This window comes from Nicotiana sylvestris, chromosome 2, assembly GCF_000393655.2.
Source record: "Nicotiana sylvestris chromosome 2, ASM39365v2, whole genome shotgun sequence".
NCBI classification, from domain to species: Eukaryota; Viridiplantae; Streptophyta; class Magnoliopsida; order Solanales; family Solanaceae; genus Nicotiana; species Nicotiana sylvestris.
The window spans coordinates 60,874,932-60,895,518 of record NC_091058.1 but is presented as its reverse complement, the minus strand read 5'-3'; the positions used below and the strand labels follow the sequence as shown (position 1 = coordinate 60,895,518).

Below are 20,587 nucleotides of genomic sequence, written 5' to 3'. Positions count from 1 at the left end.
TTTGACTTCATATTTGTACTCAGTCATGCTGTATTCTACTTTTTTCATAACTAAGCCATGTGTACCCCATTTTGATATTTTAAATGATATTTTGGGCTGAGCATCATGTTTTACTGTTGCCCGAGTGGCTTGAGAGATTTCTGACTAAGTGAGACCAAGGGCCTGTGTTGTGAGGATACTGTGGGATCGGGCTACGCGTCGCAGCAGTGTTGTACTGATTCATGATTATGAGGCCGAGGGCATGATTTGTTACGCCATGAGGTGGCTTAATATAAGGCTGATAGCCTGTTTGATTATGCCATGCGATGGCTTGTTATTGCGCTTAGGTCGTAAGGGACCCCTTCCGGAGTCTATACACCCCCAGTGAACGTGGGTACCCTGAGTGAGTGATATATTGATTTTGTCACGAGGTGGCTTGTTATTGTCCTTGGGCCGTAAGGGGCCCCTCCCAGAGTCTGTACACCCCAGGGAGCACGGGTGCTCAGTGTGAGTGATGTGATGTAGCCCGAGGGGCTATTGTTTGATTCATATTGTTTCCCGGGGGCAGTTCTTGATTCATGCCCGAGGGGCTAATTATGAGTGATTGTGAGATAGCCCGAGGGGCTGGTTTTGTTGATGATATGCCCGAGGGGCGGTATGTGATACATGTTTTTCCCGAGGGGCTATTACATTTTCTATAAGTTTTACTCACTGTCTTATCACTCGTTTGAAACTATTAAAAGTTGTTTTAAAAGGTTTTACCGAAATTGAGCATGATTTTTGAAATAAATGATTTTTGCACTGTGTTGGAAATGTCCTACTTTTATTGTAGCATTTTGACGTGGTTTACGTGTTTTCTTACTGCTCAACTTTCATTTAGCTTTATTACTTACTGAGTTGGTGTACTCACATTACTCCCTTCACCTTGTGTGCAGATTCAGGTATTTCCAAACCCGGTAGCGGGTGTTGATTGCTCAGTGGAATAGTCGTCGGAGTTAGCAAGATAGTTTCCCGACATTCGCAACACTTCTTTTCTCCCTCTTGTCTTCCTTAGACTGTATTTAGTAGATTCTTAGACTCTTGTTGTATTCAGACCTTAGTAGATGCTCGTGACTTGCGACACCCCGATGTCGGGCTTGTATATTATTTCCGCACTATTCATTTAGACTTACATTATGAGACATTTGATTATTTAAAGGCTTAAAAATGATTCTTATTATTAATGGTTAATTTGGGAGGTGTGTCGGCTGGCCTAGTTTCACAATAGGCGCCATCACAACCGGGGGGTATTTTAGGGTCGTGACAAATCTGGATCCTATAGGCATGCTTTCTGGTAATATTATTTAACACAGTTTAAAGAAACGAGTAGATTAACTAATTAAACCGATTCAGAATCTACAAACATGAATTAAAGTTAAACTGAATTTAGGTCTAACTAAGCTGGTTTTAGATCCTAATTCTTAGGAGTGAAAATAATTTCTGAAACAGTACTGATTTAGTGATAAAACAGTTTGAGGAAAGTATGAAAACAATCTGCAATTAGAACACCAGTCATAGAACAAACAAGCTTTAGGAAGTACTTTGGCAAACAACTTTCACACAAGGAAAGAGGAGTTGGGAATACAGAGAATACTCCTTAATGGAGCACATAAATAGCATGATGCATAGAGTTCTTAAGGGGTTCTACAGAACCAGTAGGTTAGATAGTATGTAGGTCATGCAGCAAAGATCACAGCAGAAACATGTTGAGGACATCTAAACAACATAGCTAGAGTCATTCTAGGGAAATTAATTTAGCAGGGGTGAGGCAGAAAATTCAAGGACTTAAATGGGCATGCTAGGAAAGTATTAACAAGTGAAGGCATGCTAATTACACAAAAGCAGTATTTAGGCATGCTAGATAAACAGTAGTTAGTAAAACATGCTTAGTTACATATGTAGACATGTTAAACAAGATAGCAAACAAGCAAGTAAAGTGGAATCATGCTAATAACATATTTGAATAGGCAGTATTTGGCATACTGGGTAAGCAGTAAACAGAAGCAAAAATGGAATCAGGCCATATGAACTAAGACAGTAAATAACCACATAGGTTTAGATTCTTAAATTAATCAGAAGCATACCTAGTTAAAGAAAGAAAACATAAGATGTGAGAAATGTATTGTGCAATTTCCAACCTTGGCTTGCAGCTGGCTAGAGTAACAGAGATCACAATTAGTAGAGAGAGCCTTTTTAGAGTGTAAAAGTACTAGTTTCTGAACTATTGTTTGTGTTCAGAAGTGAGAATAGGTAAGAGCATATATAGTAATCAAGAGTTAAACAAAATAAGGTAAAGGATCAATTATATAGCAATTAGGGAAATTTACAAAATCAGTCACACACGTGAAATCAGTAAAGTCTTCCCCTTAATCAAGGGATAATCACTCAACGGTAAAAGCAGGACAGATATTTAAGGAAGGAAATCAAGTAAGACTTGGGTACAGAGTAGGTAATTAGGGGTGAATGAACAGGAGTTCAATTAATGAAATAATTAGTAAGAATCAGCAAATAACATCGTTGATTCAAGTAAGGCAAGAGAAAGATAATTAAGGCATAAAGTTCAATCAAACCGACTAGAAAAGTAAGAATCAAAGTTTTGTTGAGGAAAAGAATTCAAATCAAACCAAGAATAAGAACTTCAGAATAGTCAAGGGTTTAGTTAAAAGAGAAAATCACGTAAAGAGTCAGGAAATATCGCAGACAATTCAAATAGGCAAAAAGGAGTAGTCGGGAGTCAACACATAGGTCGTAACGAAGCAAACTGGTAAATCATGAATCCAAATCAATTACTGATTTTAAGGAGAAAAGTATAGGTTCACCATGAATAGGCAAAAAGTGAACATAGACACAAGAATAAGTAGAAAAGGCAAACCAAGAACATTAATTGAGACATATTAGGATAAACAAATTAAAAGACATCGAATTAGGCTAAAGAAGAATCACAGAAACCAAAGTATAGGACAAAGTCAGTACACAAGTAACTCAGAAACCAAACAAATGTCAAAAAAATTAGGGCTTTTAGCATAAATGAGTTGGGGTTAACGCAAACCTTACGAAATCGGTTAAAACACATAAAGATAAGATTAAAGATTCAAAATTATTAAATGTTTTTGGAAAAAAAAAATTGGGAAACCCTAGTTTAGAAAAAATGGAAAAGCATTCAAAAATCAGAAGGTCCTTGTAAAAATCAGAAGGTTCTTGTAAAACTCATATGAAATAAGTTCGATCTATCTCAGATCTTGCACAGATCTGAGAAGTTCAAAGGACAAATTAGGGTTTCAAGGAGAACAATCACAGAGATGAAGAAGTAGGCTTAGAAATCCATAAATCTAAGGCGACATAGGAAGATCTTACTCAAAATCGAACCAGAACAGCCTGAAACAGGCGAGCAAAGATCCAAAGGTGTAAGCAGCCTAACCATAGTCCCTTCAGGACCGTGGAGATGGTGATACCAGTACAGAAGAAGCCATTAGAGGCTTGGGGATGGTGAGAAACCACCATGGATGGCCATAGATGAGTGATGGCGAGGGTTGTCACGACCCAAAATCCTCTAAGGGTCGTGATGACGCCGAACACCACTGTCAGGCAAGCCAACACCAGGAAGTTAACTAAATTCCCATTTTAGTATTTATTGAAATCATTTCTTTTATACATTAACCAATAAATAATGAAATTCACTGAAATAAAAATGATGTCTTTAACAAACTTAATATTGAATAATCCCATAATCATCCCAGAACCCGGTGTCACAAGTTCATGAGCAATTTCTAGGATTTAAAATAAAATACAACACAATAACTGTCCGAAATACAATTGGACAAAAAAGAAAATACAATACAGTACTCTGAAGGAGACTCCGTTGGCTTCGGGTCGTCTCGAGGAGTGCAGCTCACCTAAGTCTTTGCGTCGACCATGCCACTGCATCGAACTAGGCCACTAGACATACATGAGCCTGTGCAACAAAAATGCACAGCAAGTGTAGCATGAGTACGAAAACAGCGTGTACCCAGTAAGTATCCCGCCTAATCTCGAAGAAGTAGAGACGAGAGGTCGACTTTGACACTTGCTAGTGGTCCAATAACGACATACCAATAATATAATAAATCGAGAACTTTATAAAAAAAAAATGGTTGTAACTCAATAGTATGAAGCAAGTAAACAGTTCTTTCATTAATAGGAAATTTCCCAATTCATTTTTCAAATTTGTTTTCATCATTTATACATTTATTTCAAGCCAGGGAGGCAATATCATTATTTACAACTTGCAAGTCAAGCAAATAGAAGCATGCACAAATCATGCCGAGTTCATACGGCCCGATCCAACAATATTTAAATTGTGCACTGCTAGAGGGTTGAATGGCGCAAACCATAGATGTATCTATTTAATCTGCCGAGGCGTTCCGCCTGTTCCACAATAGATAAACACGTTCAAATAGTCAAATCAAGAATTCATCAAGGAGAAATTATTCAGGAAAAGGCAAGCTTCTCTTTTAAAAGTCAAGAAATGATGTCTAGCCTTTTAGAAATTTATTTATATGTTCAATATGTTTTAAGCATTTTTAAGTTGACAAAAAGGTTGCAATATTACAAGTAAAGCATTCTTTTGGGCCCTAGACTACCCAGACTTAAGCATAATAGTATCGACGCACGGACTCCCGTCACCTGGTGCGTACATAGCCCCCACAAATAGGAGCACACATCCAAGTAATTCACCTATGGGGATAATTCCCTCTTACAAGGTTAGAAAGGAGACTCACCTCGCTCCGAAGTCCAATAACCAGCTTCCAAGCCCCTTACGACGACTCAAACCGATGCTCCAATGCTCCACAACTAGCCAAATAACGAGTAAACCAATGAAAAAACACCCTAATACTCATAACAATTCAATTTATATAAAATCCCAACTCCACTCGAAAAGTTGACAAAATTGCCCTTGGGCCCATGTGCCCGGATTCCGAATTTTTTTGAAGATAAATTTTACCCACAACCTCACAAACGCAAATATATAATTGGCTCTCAATTTCATGTCCAAAATCGTGGTCAAAATCCAAGAATACAAATTTCCTAGGTTTTCATCAAAATCCCAAAATTTCTACTAATTTACATGATTTTCCATGTTAAAATCTTGATATAATCCAAGTAATTAACTTGCAATATGTAGGAATCACTTACCTTGACATGGATGATGAAAATGGAGCTCTAAAATGGCTCATAAGTCGGCTCCCATGGAGGAAATGAGATGAAATGAGCCAAACCCATTTCTTTACACTTATACACTGCCAAGACGACTCTTCTTTGCATTTGCGAAGAAGAAAATTCCCAAAAACCATTTTCCAAACTCTTCTCAGATAGCCTCTAGTATAATGGCTATAACTTTTTGTACAAAACTCCAAATGACAAATGATTTAACTTTTTGAAAACTAGACACCAATATATACAACTTTTGTGTTTTGGTAATCTCCTAATTCCTTATAGATTTCGAGATATAAGCCTCCATAGTCAGCCCTGTGCAACACAAATTTCTTCTTCATCTTCCCGGATAGCCTATAGTTTACCAGCCATAACTTTTACTACAAAAATCCAAATGCTAAATGGTTTACATTTCTGAAAACTAGACATAAAGGGCTACAACTTTCGTATTGGATCATCTCCAAATTTCTTATAGATTGCGAGATATGAGCCTTCGAAGTCAAACCTGCGCAACAGAGATTTTCTTCTTCACAACGCGAAGGACAGAATCCCTAAAGCCCAATCCTTCTTCGTGAACGTGATAGTATCCTCGTGAACGCGAAGAACAACACCAAACACCAGCAACAGCTATAGCAAAACAGCCCGAAATGATCTGAAACCACCCCGAAACACACCCGAGGCCCCCGGGACACCATCCAATCACACCAACTAGTCCCATAACATACCACAGACCTACTTGAGGCCTCAAATCACATCAAACAACATCGAAATCATGAATCACACTCCAATTCAAGCTTAATGAATGTTAGAATTTCCAACTTCTACTTTCGATGTCGAAACCTATCAAATCACGTCCGATTTACCTCAAATTTTGCACACAAGTCACATTCAGCATTTCAGTCCTACTCCAACTTCGAGAATTGGATTCCGACCACGATATAAAAAAGTCCACTTCTGGTCAAACTCCTTAAAAACCTTCAAATTTGTATCTTTAGCCAAATGACTCCAAAATAACCCATAGACATCCGAATTTACTTTCGATCGTGCTCCCAACACCAAAATTACCATACAGAGCTATTCCCAGGCTCAGAATCCCAAACAGACATTGATAACACTGATGCACTTCAACCCAAACTTATGAAATTCTTCCAAAAATGCTAACTTCCACAATAGGTGCCGAAACGTTCTCGGGTCTTCCAAAAACCGATCCGGACATATGCCCAAGTCCGAAATCATCATACAAACCTGATAGAACATTCAAATCTCGATTCCGAGGTCGTTTACTCAAAAATCCAATCTTAGTCAATTCTTTCAACTTAAAGCTTCTGAAATGAGGATTCTCTTTCCAAATCAACTCTGACCTTCCCGAAATTTAATTCTGACCATGAGTACAAGTCATAATACCTGAAGTGAAGCTGCTCATAGCCTCAAACTGCTGAACTACGTGCTAGAGCTCAAAACGACTGGTCGGGTCATTACAAGGGTGGATTAGGGTCAGGTTTTGAAAGCATTTTGAGAGAATGGGTGATCTGATGTCGGCATGAGAGGTGAGGGAATTGAGAGGTTTGGGGGGGAGGGTTCATTAGGTTTAATTTTGGAAAGGGGAAATCTAGACCGTTGATCAAAATGATCAATGACCAAAATTTGAGGTGGGTCAAGTGAATGTTGGGTTTGGGCTGGGTAGCTTTTAGGACCGATTGGGATTAGGGGGGGTTAAAATTGGGCTAATTTAATAGGATATGTCCAAAATAAAAAGGGGCTATTTGTTAAATACTTAATTAATTAATAAAACAATTTTAAAAAAATGGTTAACTAATTATAAAAAATGATTTTCATGCATAGAAATGTTTCAAAGTAATTACTTAATATATTAAAATATAAATGGCTATTTTTTGGTAAACAATAATGTAACAATGCATGCATAGGCTATAATTGCAAAGTAATTACAATTGCATCCTAAAAATATAGATGTGGTTATTTTTGCAATAATTTAAACTTAATATGAATGCAAATAATTGAATTAAGCCACAAAAGTTATTATAAAACTATTTGTGATACAATTTAATGATTGTTTTATAAAATAAATGCTGGGAAAAATTAGTTAAAATATTTAAAAATGCAAAAATTGTATGAAAAACACGAATTAATGCCCCGACATAGTTTTGAAATTATTATGGGAAAAATTGGTTATCAACAGCTGCCCTTCTTTACCCAGAAAGGATGAAAAGAGTTTTCGGGTAAAGAAATTATGGCCAATTTTGACCAGATGAGATGTTTTGAAAGACAGAGGCCAGACTCTGGTCTTTGAGCTACCTACATATTCCTGGTTTTACAGGAATCAATCCACGTGTAGTTATGGATTCATTGGGAGAATATACAAATGAAGTCATTACAAGAACGGACACGAGATTTTGGAGTGGATGCAAGAGTGGTTATGGTGAATGGTTAAGTTCGAGATAGTTTGAAGAAACTGGAGCGAGGTCGCTCCTGCTAGGATAGCGGTTGCTTGTTGGTCACCTACAGATAAAGAGATGCTACAGATATGTATTTGTGTGAAAATTTGAACATAATGCAGATTCCCTTTGGACCATGAAAGTTGTCTTTAGACGGTTAAGGATGACGTCCTCGGACCATGATATCCTAGGACATGAATTGTTTAGTGAGAAATTTGTAGGTCATGAAATGGTGTTCTCGATCCATGTAGATGGTGCTTCCGAACCATGATGCCTTTGAATAATGATATGCAAATTTAAGAGGTCCTCATGCCATGGCATGGTGTCTTCCGGCTATGAGGATGATGTCTTTTAGACTATGACGCCTTTGGATTGGTTGGCAATATTTAGGCCCATGAGATGCAATAATATGATATTACCAAGACAAGTCTTAGTATCCTCATGCAAATGTGGAGGCAGGGATTAGCCTCATGCAAATATGGAGGCAGGGATTAGCCTCATGAAAATATAGAGGCACAGATTAGCCTCATACAAATATGGAGGCAAGGATTAGCCTCATGCAGATATGGAGGCAGGGATTAGCCTCATGCAAATATAGAGGCAGGGATTAGCCTCATGCAAATATGGAGGCAAGGATTAGCCTCGTGCAAATATGGAGGCAAGGATTAGCCTCGTGCAAATATGGAGGCAAGGATTAGCCTCATGCAAATAGGAAGGCAAGGATTAGCCTCATGCAGATATGGAGGCGGGGATTAGCCTCATGCAAATATGGAGGCAAGGATTAGCCTCGTGCAAATATGGAGGCAAGGATTAGCCTCATGCAAATAGGAAGGCAAGGATTAGCCTCATACAAATATGGAGGCATGGATTAGCCTCATGCAAATATGGAGGCAAGGATTAGCCTCATGCAAATATGGAGGCAAGGATTAGACTCATGCAAATATGGAGACAAAGATTAGCCTCATGTAAGTATGGAGGCAAGGATTAGCCTCATGCAAATATGGAGGCAGGGATTAGCCTCATGCAAATATGGAGGCAAGGATTAGCCTCGTGCAAATATGGAGGCAAGGATTAACCTCATGCAAATAGGGAAGAAAGGATTTGCCTCATGCAGATATGGAGGCAGGGATTAGCCCCATGCAGATATGGAGGCAGGGATTAGCCTCATGCAGGTATACATGATAGGGCTTAGTCCCGTGCAGAGAACGAGTAGCAAATAAGAGTAGCATATTTCTTAGCTAGAGATATATATTCGGTGTCTGATGGCCTGATTGATAATATACATGTTTGCGAATGCTATCGCTACATCAGATGTGCATATGCTCAAAGAAAAATTGTAAGTTTTGTGAGGGGGAAGTTGGTTCGTGCCTTTGTCTGTTGGCCTAGCTTTATTCCATTCTGAAGGCCTTGTTTGAGTTTTCCTGAGTAACACCTGACTGTTATGGAAATAGAGTTTTTGAAAATATGAAATTATATTATTGATAAAATTGAGTCATTTTAGAAATGTTGATATATCAAGTGATTTTTAGATGAACTAGTGACTGTAACACATTTCAAAAACATTGCAGCTTTCTCATGTTAGAATTTTGAGGGTCCTTCTTAAAATTCTGCCCCAGTTTGGCAGATGATCATTCGACCATTTGCGAACTTTGTTGAACCTTCCTCGAAATTTTGAGAATCCTTCTCAAAATTCTGCCCCAATTTCTTAACCGATTTTTGACCATCTGGTATATGTTGGCATTGGCTAGACATACTCCGGAATTTTGAAGGTCCTCCTTAAAATTCTGCCACAGCTTCTGATTTTAGGGGAAATGGAAATTTTATTATGATATGACCGAACCCATAAGGCTGTCTACGTATCCCATCTTAAACGGGAATTAGGTCAAGCATAGTTCTATTACATCAGATGAGAAAATGTAAATAATCTAAGCATAGTATATTTTGACTGCGTCTTAATTGATTGGCTTTGGCCAAATTTCTCCGTACATTTCTGCAAGTATGAGTGCTCCTCCTATCAGCGCCTTGTGAACCATGTACGAACTTTGCTAGTTAGGAGAGAATTTCCCTTTGGCTTTATCTTGGTGTGGGAAGATCTTTTTCAGCACTAACTGTCCTGGTGCAAATTTTCTTGATTTGACCCTTTTGTTGAAATCTCTGGACATTCTGTTCTGGTAAAGCTGACCATGACATAATGCATTCATCTTTTTTCCATCTATGAGGGTCAATTGTTCATAGCTGCTCTTTATCCATTCTGCATCACTGAGTTCAGCTTCCTGTATGATTCTTAAAGAAGGAATCTCTACCTCGGTTAGGATGACATCCTCGGTACCATAAACCAGCATGTAGGGGGTTGCCCCGGTTGATGTACGAACTATGGTGCGGTATCCCAACAGAGCAAAAGGAAGCTTCTCGTGCCATTATTTGTGATTTTCTACCATCTTCCTTAGTATCTTCTTGATGCTTTTATTGGCGGCTTCTACGGCTCCATTCATCTAAGGTCTACAGGCTGTGGAATTCTTGTGTTTGATTTTGAAAGTTTCACACATGGCTTCATCAGATCACTATTGAGATTAACAGTGTTATCAGTAATAATGGACTCGGGAACTCTAAATCGGCAAACGATACGATCTTTGACAAAGTCTATGACGACCTTCTTGGTTACAACTTTGTAAGATGCAGCCTCTACCCATTTTGTGAAATAATCAATGGCTACCAGAATAAACCTATGTCCGTTTGAAGTAGTGGGCTCAATTGGACCAATGAGATCCATTCCCCAGGTGGCAGATGGCTAAGGTGAGCTTGTTGCATTGAGCTTATTTGGCTGCACTTTTATCATATCAGCATGCACTTGGCATTGGTAGCATTTGCAGATATACTGGACGCAGTCTATCTCCATGGTCATCCAAAAGTAACCGGCCTTGAGTATCTTCTTGGCTAAGACAAAACCGTTCATATGTGGGCCGCAGGTCCCAACATGTATCTCCTCAAGTAACTTAGAAGCCTCTTTTGCATCGACATATCCTAGCAGTCCCAAATCAGGAGTTCTCTTGTACAAATTTCCTCTGCTATGGAAGAAGTGAGTGGACAATATTCGGAGTGTGCGTTTCTGAGTGTGGTTTGCATACTCCGGATATTCTCCTTTCGCCAAAAACTCTTTGATGTCATGGAACCAAGGTTTTCCATCTGTTTCTTCTTCAACATATGCACAATATATCGACTAATTATGAATCCTCACCGGGATAGGATCAATGTAATTCTTATCTGGATGTTGTATCATGGATGATAAAGTGGCTAATGCATCAGCGAACTCATTCTGAATTCTGGGCACATGTCGGAACTCTATCTTTGTGAACCTCTTTCTCAATTCCTACACATGGTGCAGATATGGCAATATCTTGGAATTCTTGGTGGTCCATTCTCCTTGTACCTGGTGCACAAGCAGATCTGAATCACTGATTACCAGCAGCTCCTGAATATTCATGCTGATTGCCATGTTGAATCATAGTATGTAGGCTTCATATTCTGCCATATTGTTGGTGCAGGGAAATCTGAGTTTGGCAGATACCGGATAATGTTGCCCCATTTCTTATAACAAAACTGCTCCAATGCCTACCCTTTTGAAATTTATAGCTTCGTCAAAGAACATCCTCCAACCGTCATATGCTTCGATAATGTACTCTCCTACGAATGATACTTTTTCATCAGGAAAATACGTTTTCAAGGGCTCGTATTCTCCTCCTACCGGGTTTTCAGCAAGATGATCTACCAATGCTTGTCCTTTGACCGCCGTTTGAGTTATGTAGACGATATCAAACTCACTCAATAGTATTTTCCACTTAACTAACTTTCCAGTCGGCATGGGTTTCTGAAATATATACTTCAGAGGGTCCATCCTGGATATGAGGTTTGTGGTATAGGCACAGAAGTAATTCCTCAATTTCTGAGTTGTCCAGGTCAAATCACAGCAAGTGCATTCCAGCAGAGAGTATCGTGCTTCGTAAATTGTGAATTTCTTACTTAGGTAGTATATGGCTTGCTCCTTTCTCCCTGTTCTGTTATGTTGTCCCAGAACACATATGAAGGCTCCGTCCAATACAGATAGATAGAGTAGAAAAGGTCCTCTTGGTTTTGGCGGGACCAAAACTGGTGGTGTGGATATGTACTCCTTAATTTTGTCGAAAGCTTTCTGACAATCCTCAGTCCAGCTTGTTTCGGCATCTTTCCTCAGCATCTTGAAGATGGGTTAACATATGACTGTGGAATGTGCTATGAAGCAACTTATATAGTTGAGACGTCCTAAGAAGCTCATCACGTCCTTTTTGCTCCTAGGTGACGGTAACTCCTGAATAACCTTGACTTTAGATGGATCCAGCTAGATCCCTTGATGACTGACAATGAATCCCAGTAACTTTCCTACGGGGACCCCGAATGTACACTTTGTGGGGTTCATTTTCAAGTAGTACCTCCTTAACCTGTCAAATAACTTTCTCAAGTCTGCTATATGATCTGCGACCCTCTTGGATTCGATAATGACGTCGTCCACATACACCTCTATTTCTTTGTGTATCATATCATGGAAGATGGTTGTCATGGCCCTCATGTAGGTAGCACCAGCATTCTTTAGACCAAATGGCATCATCTTGTAGCAGTATACCTCACATGGTGTAATAAAGGCTATTTTCTCTACGTCTTCTTCGTTTATCCAAATCTGGTGGTAGCCTGCGAAGCAATCCACAAAGGATTAGAGTTCATGCTTGGCTCAATTATCGATCAGTATGTGTATGTTTGGCAGTGGAAAGTCATCTTTAGGACTTGCTCTATTTAAATCCCGATAGTCAACATATACTCAGACTTTCCCATCTTTCTTTGGAACTGGTACAATGTTGGCTAACCAGGTTGGGTACTCAACCACCCTGAGAACTTTGGCTTTGATCTGCTTAGTAACTTCCTACTTAATTTTCAGGCTCATGTCTGGTTTGAACTTTCTAAGTTTCTGTTTTACTAGCGGACACATGGGATTAGTAGGCAACCTGTGAGCCACTATGGACGTGCTCAAACCGGTCATGTCATCATATGACCATGCGAAAATGTCCTCATACTCTTTTAAGAAGTGGATGTACTCTTCCTTTTCTGTTGGTGATAAGTGAATGCTGATGCGAGTCTCCTTGACGGTCTCAGTGTCCCCTAAATTTACTGCTTCGGTCTCGTCCAGATTGGACTTAGGCTTATTTTCAAAGTTTTCAACCTCCTTGACAACTTCGTTGGGTATCTCGTCTTCTTTATCTGAATCATTATTCTCTTGTTGCATTGCCTTATTACATGTCATAATCACCGGTTCATCAGGAAAAGTAACAATAACGCTGTAGAAAGAAAAATATGAAAGATAATAATAAATAATAAAGAGCAATGCATTTGATTAATACTTAAAACATCCAAACGAGTACGGCTCGATGAATTGAGAATTTATTTTGAAATAAGTGAATCTTAAAAACAAATTACTAAAAATCTTAAATTCCTAGAATGGATATAGGAATAAAATCTGCCAAGCTACCCAGGGACTCGGCGGGCCCGGGATAGTGTGGTGGTCCAGTTTTTTAGAATAACTCCCTTCTCCACAATCTGGATAGTGAGGCCTTTTTCCTCCTCCTCCTCAATAATTGCACTGCAGTCCATGCCTTCATCCTCCAAAACCAGATTCCTCAGCCCAGCTAATGCTTCTTCTTCTGCAGTTCCCCATATTGTGTCAGCTTGGTAAAATTCTAATCCAGATACGGCACCGGTTACTCGAGAGGGTAATAAGGTCCATGCCATGGAGGCGATCAATCATCATACTCCTGCTATGTATACTGATATCCGAGACCGAAGTTAGTGCCATGATGCTTCAGCTGTATCGGCTTAGTAATACCCTGAAGATTCTTCCCAAGCCCCTTGACAGGTTTATACCCAGACCATGCCAGTATGCTTTCTATTTTGCTGATCCAATATTTGTCTTTTTCGACGGCATTGACACGTTCGATATGATGGTAGGTTTCCCCTCCTAGCCTTCTTATATTTCCAATAGCCGGGATAGTTTGACTGATGTAAATGGGGTTACTCCAATTTCCGTGAATGATTACCTCCTGATGGTTCCATTCGAATTTCATAGATTGATGTAGTGTGGAATATACGGCCTCGGCGGCATGTATCCTTCATCGGCTTAATAGAAGATTGTATGAGGCTGATATGTCGAGCACCTGAAATTCAACGTCGAACCAAGTTGGCACCATCTGTAGACAAAGATTAATTTCCCCAGTTATGGCCCTTTGGGACCCATCGAAAGCTTTCACATTCATGCTCTCTGCCCGTATTTCATGGAAACCTTTGCCCAGTCTTTTCAAAGTATTCAACGGACAAATATTGAGGCTTGAACCTCCAACAATCAAGACCCTGACGATGAATTTGTCTTCAAATTACACTGTGATATGCAGAGATCGGTTATGATTCAACCCTTCAGGTGGTAGCTCATCTTCGTAGAAGATTATTTTATGGCTTTCCAGTACCTGCCCTACCATATTGGCCATTTCCCCGCATATGATATTGTTGGGCACGTAAGCTTCGCTCAACACCTTCATCAAAGCATTCTTGTGTGCCTCTGAATTTTGCAACAACGATAGTATGGATATTTGAGTTGGGGTTTTGTTCAAATGATCAATGATAGAATATTCCCTTGCTTGTACTTTCCTTCAAAGGTCATCTAATCCTGTTTCAATGATAGGGTGCTTGGTAGCAGCATCCTTACTTGGTCCTCCCAAGTGTTCAGGTGTATAAATTCTCCCGGTCCTAGTCATTCCTTGCGCAGCATTGGATTCCTCCATCTTTGCCTTCCCATTTTGCCTAGCCTCGACAACATAATCCCAAGGTACTGCTTTTGAGTCAAAAGGAGGTGTGGTTGATACTGTCACCGTGAAAGGTGTGGCCACTTTCACTTCAAATGGAACAGGGGTGGCCGCAGGCGGAGCTACCTCTACCTCAAATGGAACTGATATAGTAATCTTAACTTCGAGCGGCAATAGATTCTGTACTATAATAGGAGTAAGTGTGACTTCAAGCTTAAAGTCATCGCCTTGTCGAATAAGCCCAATTTATCCCTCAGGATCCCATTCCTCATCCATTTCTATCACAAGTATCCCGACACCCCTATGATCAAGGAAGGGGTTGTTGTGGACATTGGGTGCAGCTTCTTTTGCCTGTATAACCTTATTGTCAATCAGCGTATGGATCTTATCTTTCAATGTTCGACACGTCAATGGTGTGCCCTTTCATACCAGAATGGTATGCATAGGTTTTGTTTGGTTTGACCCATTGGGACGGATTCTCTAATGCCATAACAGGAATAGGGGTGACATAACCAGCGACTTTCAACCTTTTATACAACTGTCGATGGGTTTAGCAATAGCAGTGTACTATCTAGGTGGCTTGCAGTCAAAGTTTGGTCGTGGTCTTGGAAAATTTTGGCGAGTTGGAGGTGATTGGAAATGAGATGGTTGGGATTTATAGGTATGATAGGCAGTGGCTGGTTGGGAATATCTGGGAGATGAGGGTTGATATGTGAGTGGTGTGCTTGGTATGTGGGTGGAGGTGTTTGATATATAGGTGGAGATTTCGGGCCTTGAGCTACCATTACTGCCCTAACGTCTCTTTTCTTTGATATGCCGCCTGATTGTAATGCCTTGTTTGTGGCATGTAATGCCTCATCTTTTGTCACCATCCCACTCTTGATTCCTTCTTCCATTATTTCTCCGAGTTTGACGATATCAAAAAATTTATGATTTTCGATAACCATCAACCTTTCATAATATTGTGGATCATGTGCTCTAATAAAGAACTTGTTCATCTGTTCCTTGTCCAGAGAGAGTCTGACCTTGGCTGCTTTTGACCTCCAATGGGTAGCATACTCGCGAAAAGTCTCGATGGATTTCTTCTTAAGATTCTGGATGTAGAAAACATCTGGTGCATTCTCTGTATTGAACCTGAACCGGTCCATGAAAGCTGACGCCATACTTACCCAGTTAGACCATTTCTTAGGGTCTTGGCTGATGTACTAGGACAAAGCATCTCTAGTAGGACTCCTCTTAAAGAGTTTCATCTGCATCTTTTCGTCTTTCCCGACTCTGACAAGCTTGTCACAATAGGTCCTCAAATGAACCCTGGGATCACCTGTACCATCAAATATTTCGAACTTGGGAGGTTTGTAACCCTCTGGCAGTTCTACATCTGGTTGTATGCATAGGTCTTCATAATTCAAACCTTTTATTCCTTTGCCACCTTCGACACCCTGAACTCGACTTGTCAATTTCTTGAGTTCTTAAGCCATGTTTTTAATGAGCAGGTCCTTCTCGGAGGATTCTGGTGTATATGAGATTGTTGGATAGAGTGAGGTACGATTTTCATGTATATGGGGTTATTTTGGTGAGTGCCAGGTGCCTGGGTGTAATGGTGGTCATTGGCAGAGTTTTGAGGGTCAGGAATGGGTTGAGGTGTATTCTAGGGAATATGATAAGTGGCAGTTGGTGGGTAATGAATTGGTTGGTGGTGGTGTTGTGGTGGAGTTGGTATTGGTAGGGGATTGATATTTTGGGATGGGGTTGCGTATTGTTGCGGTGCAGGAGGGTTTTGCGGATGTTGGTTTGGTGTGTTTTGGGGAGGTGTTGGGTTCTTTGTGTTTTGTTGGTTGATATCGGGGACATTCAGGGTGAGTGACAAGTTTGCCAAGTTGCGAACCTACTCAAGCTCTACTTGTAATTCCAATATCTTTTGTACCAATCTCAAGACTAGATCATTTGGTGTCAGAGTACTCCGACCATCTGAAGTTTCTGTGTTCTCAGCATTATCCTTTCGAATACCACTTAAGTCGTCCATTTTTGTTTTTCCTCTGCCTTTTGTATTACTTGGAGGAGGGGGAGGTAGAGGGCCTCTAGATCTGGTGTGATATGCTGACGATGCCAGTATGAAGGAACCAACCTTAGGGGGCGGGAATAAAGAATAAAGAAAAATAAAAAGGTACACAAGTCAGTAAGGATTCTAAAAAGTTTGCAGTATTTAAACATATATTGCGGGAATGTGAATTTGCGTTCTAATTTTGGAACCTCGTTGTGCCCGAGGTAGGCCTAATAAATAAATTTGGAGAAATTTAGTGCCAATAATTGCCTCATTTTATTAATGTAAAAGCAAACGAACCAAAACAAAACTAAATAAGATAATGTTACTAATGACTCTTGGTCTTATTACATTTGAAAATCAAGTAAATCTAATCTATTTGGTCCAAGAAGGACCCTCTCTAGATTGGATGCTCTTGTCGATCAACTCTCCCAACTCGCACAGGTTCAGCAGTAGGAATGCCCTTACAAGATGCCCTCCTTTGTTTCCTTTAGTGTTTTGGCAGTCAGTTACCATTTTTCTCATCTTCCCTTCCAACTCCATTAAGCTGTACTCCATATATTCCAGCCTTTCACTGGATTTAACAGCTCTTTCTTCCCACTAGTTAATTATCTCTATATCAGCCTTGTGCAGTTCCATATGCTCGACTTCAGACTCTCGAACTCTTTTCCGCAGCTTGTTGTACTTCACCTCGACTTCAGCAACCTCATCTATGACCTTGTTTCCTGGCCCAGCCCTTGGCTCAATGTCCCCAGTTATGTTGTCCTCCAACCACAAAGGGTAAAGGTATGAGTGGCCCGTGTGGTATCGGTCTGACTCAATAGTATCCTTCTCCACAATAATCTTTAAGGTCCACATATGTTGCGCTTCATTTTTATAGAGGATGGCATCACCTTTGAAATTGGCTCTGAAGTGACACATTTTAGTGACTCGTGGTATGATTTGCCTCCTGCCTGCTTGTCTCACAACCTTGAGAGGAGCGTAAGGGTATATGCCCCTCAACCCAATCAATACCAAGTGCGGAAAATCCCTGGATTGATGATGAATTTCATCGGTAGGGAACCACTCGAACATCCACTGAACTTGATCTTCGGTCAAATTTTCGAAAAGTTGTACCCATCCTACAGCGTCCTCTGGCTGAGCAAACATGTCTGGAATATAGTTTATTCTTTTGGGATGATGGAAGGCTATGTGATCATTCCACGGCATTCGCGGAAATTCTTGACGGTATTGTTCCTTTTGGAGATGTTCCAACAACCATACCTATAGCACCAAGTTGCAACCCTCGAAAAACCTGAACTCCTTCTGATATCGCTCCAAAGCCCGGTACGTGTCTACAACGATCATAGGGATGATAGTGTATGTCTCCCTTTTGATCCCGTCTATCAGAGTTTTGGACACCATGGTCAGCCTAGTATGGATCTTATCCCCTTGGGTTGGGAATACCAACATGCCCAATAAACACAAAATAAACATGAAGACCCTACGATGAATCCAACCTAAAGAAGTAATTGAGAACTCATCATTAAAAATACGGTAGGAGCTGTTGTGACCGTATCTTTCAAAAAGGAACTCAAAAGGCATGTAGGAGTCCTTTAGGCATTTCAAGTTGTCATTCTTCTTCAGCCCCATTTTTAGAAATCATTTTTAGAAATCCCCTAGCAGTGCGATTTTCAGGTGCTAACAGATTAGGGCTATCCCAAGGCAACCCAACAAATCCTCCTATTTCTTCTAGGAGGGGAGTCATTTCTATGTTCCCAAAATGGAACACAGCCCTTTCCTTGTCCCAAAACATAGTTGCAGCCTTGATCAGTATTTTGTTGGGATTAAGGTCCAACAGAGAAGGCAAGTTTCCTAAGACTCGTTTCACATGGTTTTGGTCACATGAAGGAAGATCCCTCCACCAATCTAGCAAAAGTGAGGGTATGCTACCGACCATACCAACTCTGGGGACTTCGTGCCTCATTTTCTGCAAAAAAGAGAGTTAGACCCTTTCCCCCTCCAGGTTCGTCTATTTATACAGTAATAATTAGCATATTGGCACTTATTTCTCCAAATTAATGCATATAAACAGGTTACGTCCGTTGGGATTATGGAAAACCTTATGAACTTTTGGACAAGGCTTGTCTTAAAGGGTTATTATGTGGACAACATATTAACCCGGCTAGGTTTGACCATGATGCATGTACAATTAACCAGAGTAAGGCTGCTATAGAGGTCTAGACTGGGACTCTCAAGTGGACAACTTGAGGGGGAAAGGCACGAAACCGTCGAACGCATCGCTGATCGACTAGTTTTACCACAAATACGCCTTTCTACATTTAAAGGGTGATATATAGGAAGAGCACAAACACTCATCAAGCATTGCTATAGGATTAATTATGCACGAGTGGAATATAATGTTGAGCATGATTTATGCAACAATAAATATCACGTTGTCTAGTATTTGCGCGTAAAAAATGATAAATGTGGTATTTAAATAATTGAAAGATGGTTACAGAAAGGAAAACAAAGAGACAAGTCAGGTTCAGGAATAAAAGAATCACAAAATGCTTGAAAATAGACAGTTAAATTCAAATAAGAGGAAAGCATACGTGGGATAGAGCATGCTTGGACTAATTCACAATAGATAAGTTCGTTGTGGTAAGAGCCTAAAAATATCCCCAACAGAGTCGCTATGCTGTCGTTCCCCCCTTTTTCCTTTGCGAGGAATTTTGGGTTTCGACATTCATGGGAGAATAACTCATTTCCTTTTGGGAATTTGGGTATTTGGAGAGTCGCCACCTAACGGATTATGGTGCTTTAGGGCACCGAGAGTGATTAACTCATGTAACTAGTTTGAATTACCAGAGATTAGGTTAAGGGCTCGAGATAACCTTGAGGGGAAGGTGTTAGGCACCCCTCACAGTCCACAACGGTGGGTCCCGGCCGAACTTAAACTGTGTGAAGTAGTCATTTTAACAAATAAAAAGTTTTAACACATACTCGCAAGTAAAGGCATGTTTTGACATTCTAAGTGCATGTATGATTCTAATAATGAGAACAAGGGAAAAGGTTTGAACAATTTGCACTTATGTAAAGAAAAGTAAATTTATTTAAATAACGGGAGTTGGGAAAGAGGGGTCCTAGGTTGGTTAGCCTATAGGATCATACCCACACAATGCCCGATACTCACTCCTCAATAAGGGGCTACACGTGACATTAGCGCGTAGTCATTATATCCTTACTACCCAACTCCCTCCCCTTGGTCATAGCCTAAAGCGTTCTAGCAACCTTGAAAGATATCCTATGCGTGCACTACCCGTCCCTTCCTTGTGGCCATGGAGGTATTTAGGACCTCTAATTTAGGTAGTTCTAGACCATCCTAAGGTACTTTAAAGGAGAAAATCTAGGCGTCAACCAAAACAATTAGGACTGCATTTAAAGAGGGAACAATGAAAGGCTCACATTTTACCTCCACAAATAGAACAAGAAAGTGCACGTCTCAAACAATGGTTTTCAGATATTTAAGAGGAACTCTAGAACAGGATATCTAGGTGAGCAGAGAATATGAAATATTAAGTTTGGACCAAAGTGTTAAAGACCTATTCAGTTTGCCTACTGATTTTAGACCTGTTGAATATGAGCAGTCACAGATAACAGAACATAGTTTTAAAGTTGCAGGATTTGTAATCTCCCTATAGGCTTGCCTAGGCGTATAACAGTGATATCCTATGAGCATGGTATCTACTCCTTAATCAGGAATGCAGTAAATCAGTAAACTATTTTAAAAGGGTAATTTGGATCCTATGGGCATGCTTTCTGGTAATATTATTTAACGCTGTGTAAAAAAACGAGTAGATTAATTAATTAAACCGATTAAGAATCTACAAACATGAATTAAAGTTAAACTGATTTTAGGTCTAACTAAGCTGAAAGCGAGTAAAATTTATGTGACCAAAGCGAAATCCCCATAGGCATGATTTCTATTAAAACTAATTTTTAATCCAATAGGCATGATTTCTAAGGAG

At 40.0% G+C, this 20,587-nt stretch overlaps 2 protein-coding genes across 2 annotated transcripts; both read right to left on the bottom strand.

Moving 5' to 3' along the window:
* Positions 1-9,706: 9,706 nt before the first annotated feature.
* On the bottom strand, positions 9,707-10,431 carry LOC138884974 (uncharacterized). The gene is made up of 2 exons (XM_070165852.1): positions 10,165-10,431; positions 9,707-9,934 (listed from the first exon to the last, which is right to left on the bottom strand). Exons 1-2 carry the CDS (start codon positions 10,429-10,431, stop codon positions 9,707-9,709), a joined length of 495 nt encoding a protein of 164 aa, XP_070021953.1.
* An 18-nt stretch (positions 10,432-10,449) lies between these two features.
* On the bottom strand, positions 10,450-11,154 carry LOC138884973 (uncharacterized). Its single transcript, XM_070165851.1, has 2 exons — positions 11,089-11,154; positions 10,450-10,878 (listed from the first exon to the last, which is right to left on the bottom strand). Exons 1-2 carry the CDS (start codon positions 11,152-11,154, stop codon positions 10,450-10,452), a joined length of 495 nt encoding a protein of 164 aa, XP_070021952.1.
* Positions 11,155-20,587: the final 9,433 nt, after the last annotated feature.